The sequence below is a fragment of the Nycticebus coucang genome, chromosome 11, assembly GCF_027406575.1.
Source record: "Nycticebus coucang isolate mNycCou1 chromosome 11, mNycCou1.pri, whole genome shotgun sequence".
NCBI lineage: Eukaryota > Metazoa > Chordata > Mammalia > Primates > Lorisidae > Nycticebus > Nycticebus coucang.
Genome location: NC_069790.1, coordinates 19,945,328 through 19,964,661, shown reverse-complemented (window position 1 = coordinate 19,964,661; position 19,334 = coordinate 19,945,328). Strand labels below are relative to the sequence as shown.

The 19,334-nt window shown below is 39.4% G+C and overlaps 1 protein-coding gene across 2 annotated transcripts in view; it reads right to left on the bottom strand.

Moving 5' to 3' along the window:
* AOAH (acyloxyacyl hydrolase) overlaps positions 1-19,334 on the bottom strand; it is a 320,779-nt gene that overhangs the window by 122,974 nt on the left and 178,471 nt on the right. For both annotated transcript variants that reach the window (XM_053553720.1, XM_053553721.1), the window contains exon 12: positions 150-241. In XM_053553720.1, the coding sequence (XP_053409695.1) occupies positions 150-241 (92 nt within the window). The remainder of the gene's footprint in view (positions 1-149; positions 242-19,334) is intronic.

The window sequence follows — 19,334 nt, the reverse complement described above, 5'->3', positions numbered from 1 at the left end:
ATTGCAATCAGTGTAACCTGGCTTATTGTACCCTCAATGAATCCCCAACAATAAAACAAAGAAAAAAAATATTTCTGAGCAAGTCCCATCTCCTGTTCTTTTCTTACAGAGATATATGAAAATGCTTGAGAGGATGCAAACACGCATACCTGCTGGTGGGGTCCAGAAATCCAGTAACACCGGAGAGTTGAGGCCAGTCGATTTCATCACTAAGCGCTGTTGGTAAATTGGAGAAGGAGTTCTAAAGAAAAAAATTTAAGTAGTAATTATCAAAATGGTCATCTTTTCCCCTATAGCTAGTGAGAATACCCACTGCCAAAGCATAGACATTCTCTCCATCTCTCTTTTTCTCCATTTAAGAGTTTCTAGCATTTAAGGCAGATACCTCTTAACTTCAGCCTTTATTGGAGAATGTGCAATGAACAGTGTCACCCAGGAGCTAGCTTCTGTTCAGCTCCCATGAACACCCAAACATGTGGCACCTCATACGTTTGAGACAGGTGCTTCATCACATAAGTAAATTTTGTTTTGTATTCTCTTATATTTTTTGAGATTTTCTCCTTTTTCAGTTTAGGTCATAAGAAAATCAATTGCCTAAACAGTAAATAAACTGAAAAATAATAGGCAAGCCCCCAGCAAAAATTCCTTTCCTTGTGATATAGCTTGGATATTTGGCCCATCAACAGCTCATGCTGAAATCTGATCTCCAAGGTAGGAGGGGGGGGCCTAGTGGGAGGTGCCTGGGTCATGGGGGAGGATCCCTCATAAAAAGCGTGCTGCCCAAAATAATGAGTGAGTTCCCACTAGAGCTGGTTGTTAAAAAGAGCCTGCCACCTTTCCGTCTTGTGTGTTTCCTGTCTGCTCATGTGATCTGCACACACTGGCTGCCTTCATCTTCTGCCATGAGCTTCCTGAGTCCCTCACCAGAAGAGATGCTGGTGCTGTGCACCTTACACAACATGCAGAACTGTGAGCCCATTAAACCTCTTTCCTTTATGAAGTACCCAGACTCCAGTAATCCTTTATAGCAATGCAAGAAGGACTAAGACACCTACGTTTATAGTTATGCCCTTAGTCAACAAATTGATGCTCTCTGACCTTTGCGCATGTCTTAGACATTTTTTGGCATCTAATTATGGTTCCTTTCCCTACAAAGATGCACATGTACTCAGTATGGCCTATGATTCCAAGGGGCTCACAGACTCCCTGAAGCTCCAGCACAGTTTGTTAAGAACTCCTTACTTAAAATGTTGACAAAAATAGGATCCATTTAAGTCACATTTCTATGGCTGGTACAAAATCATGAAAGAAAAATGTGGTGAGCTACAGCATTTTATGAGTGCTTTTTATAAGTGACTTCTGGGGCATATCCCTCCTATGTTTTAATTTCTAGAAAAAACTTATCTAAACTGGTGTGTTTGGGAGAGAGCTGCCTGATTAAGCAAATACAAATACAAGATTCCCAGTTAAATTTGAATTTCAGGCCATCAACAAATAATTTTAGTATAAGTTTGTCCCACAACATGGCTGAGAACATACTGAGAAAATTTGTTATTTATCTGAAATTCAAATTTAACTGGATATTTGTATTTTATCTGGGAATCTTGCTTTGGCCAATATTCCCTTTTTGACTTGGCTGACAGGAAACCTCAATGAGTGGCTGCAAGAAGCTTCTGCATTTCTCATCATTAGAAATCTGTGCTTTGGCTTGGCGCCCATAGCACAATGGTTACAGCACTGGCCATATTTCCCGAGGCTAGTGGGTTCAAGACCAGCCTGGGCCAGCTAAGTGACAATGACAACTGCAACAAAAAAATAACTGGGTGTTGTGGTGAGTACCTATAGTCCCAGTTACTTGGGAGGCTGAAGCAAGAGAATTGCTTAAGCCCGAGAGTTTGAGGTTGCTGTGAGCTGTGATGCCATAGCACTCTACCAAGGGTGACATAATGGGACTTTGTCTCAAAAAAATAAAAATAAAAATAAAAATCCATGCTTTCTTTGGAAAGGTAATCAGTATGTGAAAGAGATGCCTGCATTCCCTTGTTTAAAGCAACCTGTGTGACCAACTGATAAATAGATAAGAGAAATGTGGCACATATACACAATGGAATACTATACAGCCTTATAAAAAGGGAGATCCTGTCATTTGTTACAATGTGGATGAATCTGGAAGACATTATGTTAAGTGAAATAAGCCAGGCACAGAAAGACAGATACTGCATGTTCTCACTCATGTGAGAACAATCAAACTCATAGATGTAGAAAGTATCTACCAGAGGTCAGGGGTTAGGGGGAATGGGGAGACATTTATGAAAGGGTACAATGTTTTGGTTAGACGAGAAGAAAAATTATTAGTATATAAAGTGGCATATATATTTTTGTCTTTTATTTTATTATTAAATCATAGCTGTGTACATTAATGTGATCATGGGGCACCATACACTGGTTTTATACACAGTTTGACACATTTTCATCACACTGGTTAACATAGCCTTCCTGGCATTTTCTTAGTTATTGTATTAAGACATTTATATTCTACATTTACTAAGTTTCACATGTACCCTTGTAAGATGCACCACAGGTGTAATCCCACCAATCACCCTCCCTCTGCCCATCCTCCCCCCTCACTCCCCCTCCTCGCCCCCTTCCCCATATTCTTAGGTTATAACTAAGTTATAGCTTCCATATGAAAGCCATAAATTAGTTTCATAGTAGGGCTGAGTACACTGGATACTTTTTCTTCCATTCTTGAGATACTTTACTAAGAAGAGTATGTTCCAGATCCATCCATGTAAACATGAAAGAGGTAAAGTCTCCATCTTTCTTTAAGGCTGCATAATATTCCATGGTGTATATATACCACAATTTATTAATCCATTTGTGGATCAATGGGCACTTGGGCTTCTTCCATGACTTAGCAATTATAAATTGGACTGCAATAAACATTCTGGTACAAATATCTTTGTTATAATGTGATTTTTGGTCTTCTGGGTATATACCTAGTAGAGGAATTGTAGGATTGAATGGTAGATCTATTTTTAGATTCCTAAGTGTTCTCCAAACATCTTTCCAAAAGGAATGTATTAATTTGCATTCCCACCAGCAGTGCAGAAGTGTTCCCTTTTCTCCACATCCATGCCAACATCTCTGGTCTTGGGATTTTGTGATATGGGCCAATCATACTGGAGTTAGATGGTATCTCAAGGTAGTTTTGATTTGCATTTCTCTGATGATTAAGGATGATGAGCATTTTTTCATATGTCTGTAGGCCGTGCACCTGTCTTCTTCAGAGAAGTTATTCTTCAAGTCGTTGTCCAGCCTGCAATGGAATCACTTGTTCTTTTCTTGCTTATATGTTTGAGTTCCCTGTGGATTCTGGTTATTAAACCTTAGTCGGAGACATAACCTGCAAATATTTTCTCCCATTCAGAAGGCTGTCTGCTTGCTTTACTTACTGTGTTCTTGGCTATGCAGAAGCTTTTTAGTTTAATCAAGTCTCAGTAGTGTATTTTTGAAGCTGCTTCAATTGCCCGGGGGATCCTCCTCATAAAATACTCACCCAGACTGATTTCTTCAAGGGTTTTCCTTGCACTCCCTTCTAGTATTTTTATATTTTCATGTCTTAAGTTTAAATCTTTAATTCAGTGAAAGTCTATCTTAGTTAATGGTGAAAGTTATGGGTCCAATTTCAGTCTTCTACAGGTTGCCAGCCAGTTCGCCCAGCACCATTTGTTAAATAGGGTATCTTTTCCCCACTGAATGTTTTTAATTGGCTTGTCAAAGATCAAATAACGGTAAGTAGCTGGATTCATCCTTGGTTCTCTGTTCTGTTCCAGACATCTACTTCCCTGTTTTTTGAGCCAGTACGATGCTGTTTTGATCACTACTGATTTATAGTATAGTCTGAGGTCTGGTAGCGTGATTCCTCCTGCTTTGTTTTTATTTTGAGTAATGTCTTGGCTAATCGAGGTTTTTTTCTGATTCCATATAAAACGAAGCATTATTTTTTCAAGATCTTTAAAGTATGACAATGGAGCTTTAATACGATTGAATTAAAATTGTATATTGCTTTGGGTAGCATGGACATTTTAACAATGTTGATTCTTCCCAGCCAGGAGCATGGTATATTTTTCCATTTGTTAACATTTTTCAGCTATTTCTTTTCTTAGAGTTTCATAGTTCTCTTTATAGAGATCTTTCACGTCCTTTGTTAGATAAACTCGCAAATATTTCATCTTCTTTGGCACTACTGTGAATGGAATAGAGTCCTTAACTGTTTTTTCAGCTTGACTATTGTTGGTATATATAAAGGCTACCGATTTATGAATGTTGATTTTGTAACCTGAGACACTACTGTATTCCTTGATCACTTCTAAGAGCTTTGTAGTAGAATCCCTGGTGTTTTCCAGATATACAATCATATCATCTGCGAAGAACGAAAGTTTGATCTCTTATGACCCTATAGGATACCCTTGATTGCCTTTTCTTCCCAAATTGCAATGGCTAAAACTTCCATTACAATGTTAAAGAGCAGTGGAGACAATGGGCAGCCATGTCTGGTTCCTGGTCTGAGTGGAAATGATTTCAATTTAACTCCATTCAATACAATATTGTCTGTGGGCTTGCTGTAGATGGCCTCTATCAGTTTAAGAAATGTCCCTTCTATACCGATTTTCTTAAGTGTTCTGATCATGAAGGGATGCTGGATATTATCAAAAGTTTTTTCTGCATCAAAAGAGAGAATCATATGGTCTTTGGTTTTTAATTTGTTTATGTGCTGAATTATACTTATAGATTTATGTATATTGAAGCAGCCTTGACCCCCTAGGATAAAACTGAGTTGGTCATGGTGTATAATTTGTTTGATGTGTTGCTGGATTCTGTTTGCTAGGGTCTTGCTGAATATTTTTGCATCTATATTCATTAGTGAGATTAGTCTATAGTTTTCTTTTCTTGTTGGGCCTTTTCCTGGCTTGGGGAACAGGGTGATGTTTGCTTCATAGAATGTGTTGGGTAGTCTTCTTTCTTTTTCTACATATTGCAACAGGTTGTGTAATAAAAGTACTAGTTCCTCTTTAAAGGTTTGGTAGAATTCTGACGTGAAGCCATCTGGTCCTGGGCTTTTCTTTTTCAGGAGATTTTGTATGGTTGATGCTATTTCAGAACTTAATATTGGCCTGTTCAACATTTCCACTTGATTCTTGCTAAGTCTTGGAAGGTGACGTGCTTCCAAGTATTGGTCAATTTCCTTCAGATTTTCATATTTCTGAGAATAAAGTTTCTTGTAATATTCACTAAGGATTTTTTGAATTTCTGAGGAGTCTGTTGTTATTTTGTCTTTATTGTTTCTGATTGATGAGGTTAGAGATTTTACTCTTTTTTTTCCTGGTTAGGTTAGCCAAAGGTTTATCTATTTTATTGACCTTTTCAAAAAACTAACGTTTTCATTTATTTATCTGTTGTATAATTCTTTTGTTTTCAATTTCATTTAATTCTGCTCTAATTTTGGTTATTTCTTTTCTTCTACTGGGTTTGGGGTTGGAATGTTCTTCCTTTTCCAGTTGCTTGAAATGTCCCATTAAGTTGTTAACGTCCTCTCTTTCTGTTCTCTTGAGGAAGGCTTGCAGGGCTATAAATTTCCCTCTTAGGACTGCCTTTGTGGTATCACAGAGGTTCGAATAATTCATGTCTTCATTGTGATTTTGTTTCAAAAATTTGGCAATTTCCTTTTTAATCTCATCTCTGACCCAGCGATCATTCAGCATAAGGTTATTCAACTTCCATGTTTTTGTATGAGTATGCAGATTCCTGTTGTTACTGAGTTCAACTTTTATTCCATGGTGGTCTGCGAAGATGCAAGGAATAATTTCTATTCCTTTAAATTTACTGAGGTTAGACTTGTGACCTAAGATGTGATCGATTTTGGAGTATGTTCTGTCAGCTGACGAGAAGTATGTGTATTCAGTTTTGTTGGGATGAAATGTTCTGTAGATGTCTGCTAAATTCAAATGTTGCATGGTTAGGTTTAAATCTGAAATTTCATTCCTCAGCTTCTTATTGGAGTGTCTATCCAACACTGCCAAAGGAGGGTTGAAATCTCCAACTATTATGGAGCTGGAGGAAATCAAGTTTCTCATGTCTGTTAGAGTTTCTCTTATAAAGTGAGGTGAATTCTGGTTGGGTGCATAGATATTAATAATTGAGATCTCTTCATATTGAGTATTACCCTTAACAAATATGAAGTGCCAATTCTTATCCTTCCTTACTTTTGTTGGTTTAAAGCCTATTGTGTCTGCAAATAGAGTTGCAACACCTGCTTTTTTCTTATTACCGTTTGCCTGAAATATGGATGACCATCCTTTCACCCTGAGTCTATATTTATCTTTTAAGGTAAGATGTGACTCTTGTACGCAGCAAATATCTGGCCTGAGTTTTTGTATCCAGTGAGCTAACCTGTGCCTCTTTAGGGACATGGGAGCCTCTGTGGAATGGAGAATATAGATAAGTCTGGTAAAATTTGGGGTATCAATTTTTTCTAAAGTCCAGTGGACATTTTTAATCCTTTCGCCACTGTGGAAGTTGGAGTTTGATCAAAAGTTTCTGAGTGAGTTTACCTTTGTGGTAGAGGATTGGACTGGTCATTATGGAGGATAGGTCTGAGAATATTCTGAAGAGCTGGTTTGGTTATGGCAAATTTCTTCAACATATGAATGTCATTAAAGTATTTAATTTCTCCATCATAAATGAAACTCAGTTTAGCTGGATACAGGATCTGGGTTGAAAGTTATTTTGCTTTAGGAGATTCAAAGTCAATGACCCCCTCTTCTGGCTTGAAAAGTTTCAGCAGAGAGATCTGCAGTCATTCTAATCTTCCCTTTGTAGGCAATGGATTTCTTACATCTGACTGCTTGCAGAATAGTCTCCTTCATATTAACTTTAGTGAAGTTAATTATGATATGCCCAGGGGATGTCTTATTTGGATTGAGTAGTGCTGGGGTTCTGAAATTGTCTGCTATCTTAATTTCAGAATCTCTTGGCATGTCTGAAAAATCCTCTTTCATAATTTCATGGAGAAGGGTGTCTGTGGCTTGCAGAGCCACTTCATCACTTTCAGGGATTCAAATGAGGCAGATATTAGCCTTCTTCAAATTATCCCAGAGCTCTCTGAGGGAATGATCTGTTTTTACTCTCCATTTCTCTTCCTGTTTGAGAGTTTGAGAGCGTTCAAAAGCTTTGTCTTCAATGTCAGAAATCCTTTCTTCTGCTTGGTCCAGTCTGTTACTGAGGGATTCTACTGTATTTTTCAGATTTTTGAGGGTGCAGATTCTTGCTTCAGTGCATCAAAATCCTTGGTGGTTTTGTCTTTAAATTCGTTAAATTCTTGAGACAACTTTTGAATTTCTCCTTGAATTTCTAATTTCAACTTTTGAATTGCTCCTCAAATTTCTAATTCCATATGTTTGTCCATTCTATTAATCTCGTTTGCAATCCAAATTCTGAATTCATTTTCTGACATCATGGCTTGCTGTTTATGAATGGGATCTTCAGCTATGTCTGCCATATCTTTCCTTGGGGAGGGGGAGGAGGTCGTTGATCTATTCTGGTTAATCATATTACCAGAGTTTTTCCACTGATTCTGCCCCATGATTATTTTATACCATTTGACTTTCCTCCTGGTGCTTTGTTGAGTACCCTTACAGTGCTACTGCCTGAGAAACTGGGGACCTGTTTGGTGTGGTGGGGCTAAGTGGTTCTGTCTAGTTTTCAGCTGGTCTCTGTCCGACCCTAGTGAAACAGTTATTCTGGGTTGAAATCTCAGCTGTGGAGACACCAGCAATTAAGTCACCCCGCCCCCCACAGACCACAATTGGGAAAGGAAAATCAAACCTTCATACAACCACACACCCATGGCACCAGTTGAATAGTCCTTGGGTGATTGGCTCAGTTCCAAAGGTCCAAATCAATTGTCTGAGTCAGCACCTTACTCGGGTGAGAGAATTTAAAAGGTCTCTGGCAACTGGATCATCGGAGTCTGGTGACAACTCAAATATGACTTGCTCCTGTGCTCTGTGAAGTCTGGAGGACCCACCCAGCAAATATATTTGTCTGAGAAGGTTGATGCCTCCTTCCCCACCTTGCACCTCTGTCACACCCAGTCACTGATAGCCCCACAGGACTGTGACCCAGTTGCCTCCAATAAACATATACTCCAGGTGTTTGCACCTGCCTGAATCACAAGGAAATCTATATGTGCTCAGGCAGGCTGCTGTTCTCTGCCTCTATCCAGCAGGGGGAGTTGAGGCCTGACTACTCGGGCACTTAATGGAGGTTTGGGTGTGTTCACTCTGTTCCAGTCCTGTCACTTTTTGATGTTACTGATGGAACAGAACAACTTTGTGGGAATTTGTTTCTGTTCCTGCTAAATTCCCCTGCAGATGAGAAGCTGTTTTGTGTTCCCAGAACCTGTGCCTCAGGCCCTGTCTTTACTCTTCCAGGTTTGTATTCACAGCACGGTTAACTGTCAATTCTAGCCTTCTGCCCTCCTTCGTCTATAGGCTGATGATCCTCTGAGGGCTGGGTGCATCCATCTTAGGCTCAGTAGAGCAGTCCTCTGGGTCAGCCCCACCCTGGGCATTTCCTGGCTCTGCGCATGCATTTTCTTGTCCCCACTCTCCAAACAGGCAGGTACCGCCTCAGGCAAACCCTTTACTCATGGGCCTGTGCTTTAGTCCCAGATCTGTTCCGTGGTGGTTGCCACGTGAGAAGAATTATGGCCTCCTCTGGTTGCACAGGGAGACAGGGGGTGTGGCTTCGGAAAATCCGGGGGTGACCCCTATTGTTGCCAAAAAAGCTGCTGGTCTGTGCCTCAGGGCACTGCCACTCTGGCATGATTCCCTCTCAGCCTACTGTCCTCTCCTCACTCCCATGCCACAGAATCAGCACTGACCATCTGCAGTCCAAGCCATGTCCACACCCCTCGAGAAATCACCCAAGAATCTGGACTCCTGGGGGACAGGCCTCCAGACCTCAGAGTGAGAGTGGAGGGGAGTGCTGGGAGCTCAGAATTGCAGGTAGAGAATATATACAGTTTTATACAGTTTTATGCCTGGCATAAATTCTGTGGCACCCTAGTAGGGGAGGTAGGTCCAGTTTTTAGAGGGTCTCTCCAGTTTTTAGAGGGTCTCTCCCATGGAGTGTAGTTGGGGACCTTTGAACTCTGCTCATTTGTTTGTGGGGCACTCCGAGTCGTTCTCATGGAGCAGGGGACTCCCATCTGCTTGGTGATGGATTTTATACCTCTTTTTTCTATCCTTGAGGTCACAGTTCACCTCAGTGGGGTTGATGTGCATTCTTCAGTCTTCTCTCTTGGTGCAGCTGTAATCCACCAGGTTACTTGCTATATTTCTGTCATTTAACTCTCCTTCTGGATGGGAGCCTCTGTGGAAAGCTGGCTTCAGTCAGCCATCTTGTCTCCCCCTCTGAAAATAGTTTCTTTGGCGTTGAAGTTTGCTGCAGCAAGGAAGACAAGCAATTATCTATCTCATCTCTCAGCTCAGCTCCCCTCCTGCAGGTTTGGTGGGTTCTTTCTGGTCGTTATCTCTCCCTCTGGACTGGAGCTTCTATTGAGAGCTGGTTCCAATCAGCCATCATCCTCCGGTCCCCCTTGTTCTAATTGTTGTCTAACCTCAGCTGCTCTGTTCCAGACAGCACTCCTATCTGACCTCCCAACTCAGTGCAGGAGTCCATGCTTCACAAATCTTTCCACTCTGCTCCCATGTTCTCCTGCAAACTGGCAACTGCAATCGGCTGTGGGAGAGGGTGCTGGCTGCTGCTGGCTCTAGCTGTCACTAGCTCTAGCAGCTGCGGGCGCATAGAGACCTTTTCCTCAGTTTTTGTGGCTCAGAGTCTCACTTTTGAATCTGGACTTTTGAGTCCAGCCACCCGCCAGTTTGCCACACAGCCTGAACTACCAGCCCACACCAATATTCCCTGCCAGGAATGTTCCGGTCTATTTAATCACTCCTGTTGTTCTGGGGGAAGGTGTTTGCCATTTCAGACAATTCAAAATATCTGTTTTCCAGGCTGGATCCCTTCCCTTCAATTTTTTATCAGGTTGCTTAGCCCCTTGTGGCTCTGAGCGGCACCCCTTTCTGGTCACCAAACTCGGCTCAGGAATAAATTTACATCAATTGGGTTTTGCCAGGAATTGCAAGCTTCTGACCTCCATGAGGGAAAGGCCTGCCAGCCAGCATAGCCAAGCTGGGAAAATCACTACAACAGAGTCTGTGGTTTTAAATTACACCTCATATGTGGCAATCTGCCAAATCACTGCACATCTCCAGCTGTCTGTCCACACCAATAATCCACGGGGGGAAAAGGTCCAGACCCCTCTTCCTCTCACTTGATGACTTGGGAGAGGTGGGCTACACATCCGTCCTGTCCGCCATCATCCCATCTTCCCCTAGCATATATGTTAATTAGCATGATTCAAGCATTCCACATGGTACACATATTATAGCATCACTTTATAAGTTATAAATACATATGATATAATTTGTCAACAGCCAATAAAAAATTACAAAAAATACTTCCCATCCCTTAAAAAAAGAAAATTAATAATACACTGAAGATAATGTCTAAAGACAAATCACATCAAAGCAATTGCACTTTTGAATACAATTTTCCAAAACATTGTGGGCTTCTGCCTCCTGCTTTCCTCAGCCCCCAAGGTCAATCTCACCGTGTCTCCTAAGGGCACTCTGAATTGTGTGGCTCTTAGGGAAGAAAAGCCACACTTCCCTCTTATCAGGCCCTTGAAAATATTATGACTATAAAGTAGTTCATGTTTGTTATATGATTTCAAACATTGTAGTAATTTATAATGTAGAAAGGAAAACTTCCAAGATATAACTATTGTGAGATAATCACTGTCAACAGTTTGTGTCATTTATATACATAAATATCTATATGTTTATATGCAAAGTAAATATATAAAATCTACCCTAAGTCTTTAAATTTGGAAAACCTCAAGTTAAACATCTTACTTTCAGAGAAATAGAGAATGAGTACTCAAAATAAACAAAAAACCAAATTTATGCTTCTCATCTGTCGATTGTTATGGATGGATTTATGTAACCCCAAAAGATTATGTTGAAGCCTTAATCCCCAGCACCCCAGAATGTGACCTTATTGGGAAGCAAGGTCATTACAGTTAAGGTGAGGTCATACTGGAATGGGATGGGCCCATCCAAGATGACTGGTCCTTACTAAAGGAGGAGGAAGAGACACAAAAATAAAGATATGGGGACACCATGTGCTGCTGGAGCACAGATTAGAGTGATGCAACCACAAGCCAACAAACAAACAGCAGGGACCACCAGCTATCACCAGAAGCTGGAAGGAAAGCATGGGACAGATATCCATTCAGACCCCTCAGGACAAACCAACCCCATAAACATCCTGATCTTGTACTTCTGGCCTCCAGAACTTTGAGACAATCGATTTCTGCTGTTTTAAGCCACCCAGTTTGTGGTATGTTGTTATGGCAGCCTGAGGAAACCAATACACAGACTGAATTGGACAACTGAATTAGACAGTTTGCTTGTGGTTCTTAATATCCGAAGGGAAGATATGAGCCCTTCCTCTATGCTGTCATGTAATAAAAAACTGTGTTTAAAGACAGCAGTTATCCCAGGGTACCTTAAGTCTTTCCCATGGTTCTCTGAGCTTTGTCTGCTCCTACTTCCTCAACTGCCTCCTCCTTCTCCATGTCTATCCTGAGATTTCTTGTTCTAAAAAGAATAATCCCAACAGATTTTGGAGGACCCTGAAGTTCCAGTGACTAGTACTCTGTCTCCCCTCAGCATTAGGCACCTACCACCTTCTGCTCACTACTCCACTATTACTGTGACTCAATCTCTGTTATGGTTTGCATTTTTCCTGCCACTATAAAGCAAAATTCCCCTCTGCTTTTTACCTTACTTTCCCTCTACATCTTTGTGTTTATAGTGTGTGTTTGCCGTAGAATTTGAGAAGACAAGAGAATAAACAGAATGGATGAAACTCACAAGATGTATTAAGCAGAGATAGCAGGTAAGCAAGTGACTTGTGGAATGTGAGCAGAATTGATTAGCTGTGCTAAGTCAGCCAGTAACCAGCATACTGTGTTAAAGGAAGGGTATACTCCCGCCCTGCCCTACTACCTCACTTTTTCCTCCATCATCTGTGCAATACCAACACCAGACTTGGGAAACCTGGATTTGGGTATGGATTATGGCTGGGCCTGATTTCCCTTTCACAGGAGGGAGTTAGACAAGAATTCTGCTGGTTATAGGGATGCATGTCTGATGCCCTCTGTAGCCTGGAAAACTAATGGAAGGGTTGGGAATTCTGAAATGTGCCTGAAAAGAATGAAAAGAACTTTGCTCTAAAAATTTGGAGATCTGTCTTCCATGTCTGGCTCTTCAAATACTAAGAAGATATACAAATCAAGAAAACTCCATGATTCAGATATAACACCATTGGAAATAGGTTCCATTTGCTATGCAGTCCCCATTCTCAGTCTAGGGTGGGAATAAAGTTCTTGGCTTTGATGGGGAAAAGGAAGATGTTCAGGGGAGGGGTAGGATAGTTGGGAAAATAGTAGGCAACCCTGTCTCAGGAAGTGGGTTTTCCATGTTCCAATGTTCTCCCAGCTCAGTCTCTATGAATCCATATGAAGAAATGGGTCTCAGCTACCTGGGAGATTCCTGAAATCCTTGCTGGGAATCCTGGAAGTCCCACTCGGTCTGGAATCATCCCCATTGAGATTTAAGCTGAAGTGGACAGCAACTGGTTCTGAATGCTGGGACTGGAGTAGTTTACATTCTCCAGCTGAAGCCCTGGAAGGCCCAGACAGTCCAGCAGTGAAGGTTTATCCCCATCATTTGATTAACTTAAAAATAATGCAAACTTGCATTTTCCTTGTTGAATGTTTTAGAGTTCACTTATGGTGTAGGGTTAAGGTTTTATTGTTACTAGCTGTGCAAAATTGGGGGAGATATATCTGAATTTTAGTATCTCTCATGATGGTAGGCATATTACCCAATCAAGGATTGAAAGACATGGTGAGAAGCAGGTTGATAAGTGGGAAGCCCTACACTACATAAAACATCATGATTAGGATGGACAACCCAGTGTCCCTTTCCAAATGGATTATTCCAGGTTTAAGAGGAGATTGAAGTTTATTGCTGGATAATAGAAAAGATTTGAGCAGACCAATGAAAGCTTCAATATATTTTTTCTTCCATACTAAATTTGGCAGATAAAAAGGAAAAGTAATGGCCATTAATAGCAAATGTTTTATAGACCCTAGCAAAAAGAGAATGTTTAAGTCATATCACATTAAACACTAAAAGCTTTATTCATGCAACATTATACCCAAGATATTTCAGGCATTTAAGGCAGGAAAAATGCAAATTAAGATTTTCCTCATCAACTGCTGCTGATTCCACTTGAGCATTTATGTTCTCAGGAAACTAATTTTAAATGTACCTTAAATGTGCATATATGAAAAGACTTAATATTTACCAGGAAAAAAATTTTCAACTTAAGGAGCCTGAGCAACTCAATGAATGTTATATCTAATATTGATTGCATTTCTTCAAATTTTCTTCTGATTTTTATCTATGACAACAATGTGTACTGTGTAGTACAATAGTACTTCTACACTATTGTTTTTATTATTAAATCATACCTGTGTACATTAATGCGATCATGGGGCACCATACACTGGTTTTATAGACCATTTGTATGACACATTTTCATCACACTGGTTAACATAGACTTCCTGGCATTTTCTTAATTATTGTGTTAAGACATTTATATTCTACATTTACTAAGTTTCACATGTACCCTTGTAAGATGCACCGCAGGTGTAACCCCATAAACATAAACTTAAACACCCTCCCTCCCCTCATCCTCCCCCCCTCCTCCCTCTTTGCCTTCCCCCTATTCTTAGATTATAACTGGGTTATAGCTTTCATGTGAAAGCCATAAATTACTTTCATAGTAGGGCCAAGTACATTGGATACTTCTTCTTCCATTCTTGAGATACTTTACTAAGAAGAATATGTTCCAGCTCCATCCATGTAAACATGAAAGAGGTAAAGTCTCCATCTTTCTTTAAGGCTGCATAATATTCCATGGTGTACACATACCACAATTTATTAATCCATTTGTGGATCAATGGGCACTTGGGCTTTTTCCATGACTTAGCAATTATGAATTGGGCTAAAATAAACATTCTGGTACAAATATCTTTGTTATCATGTGATTTTTGGTCTTCTGGGTATATACCTAGTAGAGGAATTGTAGGATTGAATGGCAGATTTATTTTTAGACCTCGAAGTGTTCTCCAAACATCCTTCCAAAAGAAATGTATTAATTTGCATTTCCATCATCAGTGTAGAAGTGTTCCCTTTTCTCCACATCCATGCCAACATCTCTGGTCTTGGGATTTTGTGATATGGGCTGGAGTTAGAGGATATCTCAAAGTAGTTTTGATTTGCATTTCTCTGATGATTAAAGATGATGAGCATTTTTTCATATTTCTGTAGGCCATGCGCCTGTCTTCTTCAGAGAAGTATCTCTTCAAGCCCCTTGCCCACCCTGCTATGGGATCACTTGTTCTTTTCTTATTCATACATTTGAGCTCTCTGTGGATTTTGGTTATTAAACCTTTGTCGGAAACATAACCTGCAAATATCTTCTCCCATTCTGAGGGCAGTCTGCTTGCTTTACTTGCTGTGTTTTTGGCTGTGCAGAAGCTTTTTAGTTTGATCAGGTCCCAGTAGTGTATTTTTGAAGCTGCTTTAATTGCCTGGAGGGTCCTCCTCATAAAATACTCGCCCAGACTGATTTCTTCAAGGGTTTTCCCTGCACTCTCTTCTAGTATTTTTATAGTTTCCTGTCTTAAGTTTAAATCTTTAATCCAGTGAGAGTCTATCTTAGTTAATGGTGAAAGGTGTGGGTCCAGTTTCAGTCTTCTACAGATTGCCAGCCAGTTCACCTAGCACCATTTGTTAAATAGGGAATCTTTTCCTCACTGAATGTTTTTAATTGGCTTGTCAAAGATCAAATAATGGTAAGTAGCTGGGTTCATTTCTTGGTTCTCTATTCTGTTCCAGACATCTACTTCTTTGTTTTTGTGCCAATACCATGCTGTTTTGATCACTTTCGATTTGTAGTATAGTCTGAGGTCTGGTAGCGTGATTCCTCCTGCTTTGTTTTTATTTCCAAGTAGTGTCTTGGCTATTCAAGTTTTTTTCTGATTCCATATAAAACGAAGCATTATTTTTTCAAGATCTTTAAATGTGACAGTGGAGCTTTAAGACAGATTGCATTAAAATTGTATATTGCTTTGGGTAGTATGGACATTTTAACAATGTTGATTCTTCCCAGCCATGAGCATGGTATGTTTTTCCATTTGTTAACATTTTCAGCTATTTCTTTTCTTAGAGTTTCATAGTTCTCTTTATAGAGATCTTTCACGTCCTTTGTTAGATAAACTCGCAAATATTTCATCTTCTTTGGCACTACTGTAAATGGAATAGAGTCCTTTTGTTTTTTCAGCTTGGTTATTGTTGGTATATATAAAGGCTACCAATTTATGAATGTTGATTTTGTAACCTGAGATGCTGCTGTATTCCTTGATTACTTCTAAGAGCTTTGTAGTAGAATCCCTGGTGTTTTCCAGATATATAATCATATCATCTGTGAAGAGTGAAAGTTTGATCTCTTCTGGCCCTCTATGGATATCCCTGACTGTCTTTTCCTCCCTAATTGCAATGGCTAAAACTTCCATTACAATGTTAAAGAGCAATGGAGACAATGGGCAGCCTTGTCTGGTTTCTGGTCTGAGTGGAAATGATTTAACTCCATTCAATATGATATTGGCTGTGGGTTTGCTGTAGATGGTCTCTATCAGTTTAAGAAATGTCCCTTCTATACCGATTTTCTTAAGTGTTCTGATCATGAAGTGATGCTGGATATTATCAAAAGCTTTTTCTGCATCAATTGAGAGAATCATATAGTCTTTGGTTTTTAACTTGTTTATGTGCTGAATTATACTTACAGATTTACATATCTTGAAGCAGCCTTGAGACTCCAGGACAAATCCGAGTTGGTCATGATGTATAATTTGTTTGATGTGTTGCTGGATTCTGTTAGGATCTTGTTGAATATTTTTGCATCTATATTCATTAGTGATATTAGTCTATAATTTTCTTTTCTTGTTGGGTCTTTTCCTGGTTTGGGGAACAGGGTGATGTTTGCTTCATAGAATGTGTTGGTTAGTCTTCCTTCTATTTCTACATTTTGGAACATGTTGAGTAATATAGGTACTAGTTCCTCTTTAAAGGTTTGGTAGAATTCTGATGTGAAGCCATCTGGTCCCAGGCTTTTCTTTTTAGGAAGATTTCATATGGTTGATGCTATTTCAGAACTTGATATTGGCCTGTTCTATATTTCCACTTGATTCTGGCTAAGTCTTGGAAGGTGACGTGCTTCCAAGTATTTGTCAATTTCCTTCAGATTTTCATATTTCTGAGAATAAAGTTTCTTGTAATATTCACTAATGATTTTTTGAGTTTCTGAGGAGTCTGTTGTTATTTTGTCTTTGTTGTTTCTGATTGATGAGATTAGAGATTTTACTCCTTTCTTCCTGGTTAGGTTAGCAAAGTTTTATCTATTTTATTGACCTTTTAAAAAAACCAACTTTTTGATTTATTGATCTGTTGTTTAATTCTTTTGTTTTCAATTTCATTTAATTCTGCTCTAATTTTGGTTATTTCTTTTCTTCTACTGGGTTTGGGGTTGGAATGTTCTTCCTTTTCTAGTTGCTTGAGATGTCCCATTAAATTGTTAACTGCCTTTCTTTCTGTTCTCTTGAGGAAGGCTTGCAGTGCTATAAATTTCCCTCTTAGGACTGCCTTTGTGGTATCCCAGAGGTTCTGATAATTCATGTCTTCATTGTTGTTTTGTTCCAAAAATTTGGCAATTCCCTTTTTAATCTCATCTCGACCCAGCTATCATTCAGGATAAAATTATTTAACTTCCATGCTTTTGTTTGAGTATGAAGATTCCTATTGTTACTTAGTTCAACTTTTATTCCATGGTGGTCTGAGAAGATGCAAGGAATAATTTCTATTCCTTTAAATTTACTGAGATTAGACTTGTGACCTAAGATGTGATTGATTTTGGAGTGTGTTCTGTTGGCTGATGAGAAGTATGTTTATTCAGTTTTGTTGGGATGAAATGTTCTGTAGATGTCTGCTAAATGTTCTGTAGATGTCTGCTAAATGTTCTGTAGATGTCTGCTAAATTCAAATGTTGCATGGTTAGGTTTAAATCTGAAATTTCATTCCTCAGCTTCTTATTGGAGTGTCTATCCAACACTGCCAAAGGAGGGTTGAAATCTCCAACTATTATGGAGCTGGAGGAAATCAAGTTTCTCATGTCTGTTAGAGTTTCTCTTATAAAGTGAGGTGAATTCTGGTTGGGTGCATAGATATTAATAATTGAGATCTCTTCATATTGAGTATTACCCTTAACAAATATGAAATGCCAATTCTTATCCTTCCTTACTTTTGTTGGTTTAAAGCCTATTGTGTCTGCAAATAGAATTGCAACACCTGCTTTTTCCTTATTACCATTTGCCCAAAATATGGATGACCATCCTTTCACCCTGAGTCTATATTTATCTTTTAAGGTAAGATGTGAAATATCTGGCCTGAGTTTTTGTATCCAGTGAGCTAACCTGTGCCTCTTTAGAGGACAATTTAAGCCATTCACATTAATGGAGAATATTGATAGCTGGTACAATTTTGAGTATCGAGTTTTGCGAATGTCCATTGGACATTTTTTTATCTTTTCACTATTGTGTAAGTTGGAGTTTGATCAAAAGTTTCTGAGTGAGTTTAGCTTTGTGGTAGAGGATTGGGCTAGTCATTATGGAGGATAAGTCTGAGAATATCCTGAAGAGCTGGTTTGGTTATGGCAAATTTCCTCAACATATGAATGTCATTAAAGTATTTAATTTCTCCATCATAAATAAAACTCAGTTTAGCTGGATACAGGATCTGGGGTTCAAAGTTATTTTGCTTTGGGAGATTAAAATTCGATGACCATCCTCTTCTGGCTTGAAAAGTTTCAGCAGAGAGATCTGCAGTCATTCTAATATTCTTCCCTTTGTAGGTAATGGATTTCTTATGTCTGACTGCTTTCAGAATTTTCTGCTTCATATTAACTTTAGTGAAGTTAATTATGATATGCCTGGGGGATGTCTTATTTGGGTTGAGTCATGCTGGGGTTCTGAAACTGTCTGCTATCTAAATTGCAGAATTTCTTGGCATGTCTGGAAAATCCTCTTTCATAATCTCATGGAGAAGGACCTCTGTACTTTGCAAAGCCACTTCATCAGTTTCAGGGATTCCAATGAGGTGGATATTACCCTTCTTTGAATTATCCCAGAGCTCTCTGAGGGAATGATCTGTTTTTGCTCTCCATTTCTCTTCCTCTTTGAGAGTTTGGGAGCATTCAAAAGCTTTGTCTTCCTTGTCAGAAATCTTTTCTTCTGCTTGGTCCACTCTGTTACTGATGGATTCTACTGTATTGTTCAGATCTTTGAGGGCTCCAGATTTTTGTTCAGTGCATCTAAATCCTTGGTGATTTTGTCTTTAAATTTGTTAAATTCTTGAGACAACTTTAGAATTTCTCCTTGAATTTCTAATTCCAACTTTTGAATTGCTCCTCAAATTTCTAATTCCAAATTTTTCTCCATTCTGTTAAACTTGTTTGCAATCCAAAATCTGAATTCAGTTTCTGACATCTTGGCCAGCTGTTTATGAATGGGATCTTCAGTTATGTCTGCCATATCTTTCCGTGGGGTTTGGGGGGGGGGGGTTGATCTATTCTGGTTAATCATATTACCAGAGTTTTTCCACTGATTCTGCCCCATGATTATTTTATACCATTTGACTTTTTCTCTTGAGCTTTGTTGAGGACCTGTACAGTGCTACTGCCTGAGAAACTGGGGACCTGTTTGGTGTGGTGGGGCTAAGTGTTTCTGTCTTGTTTTCAGCTGGTCTCTGTCCAACCCTCGTGAAACAGTTACTCTGGGTTGTAGTCTCAGCTCTGGAGAAATACCAGCAAGTAAGTCACCCCTACCCCCACAGAAAACAATTGGGAAAGGAAAATCAAACCTTCCTGCAACCACACACTCAGGGCACCATTTGAATAGTCCCCGGGTGATTGGCTCAGTTCAAAATGTCCAAATTAGTTGTCTCAGTCTGCAC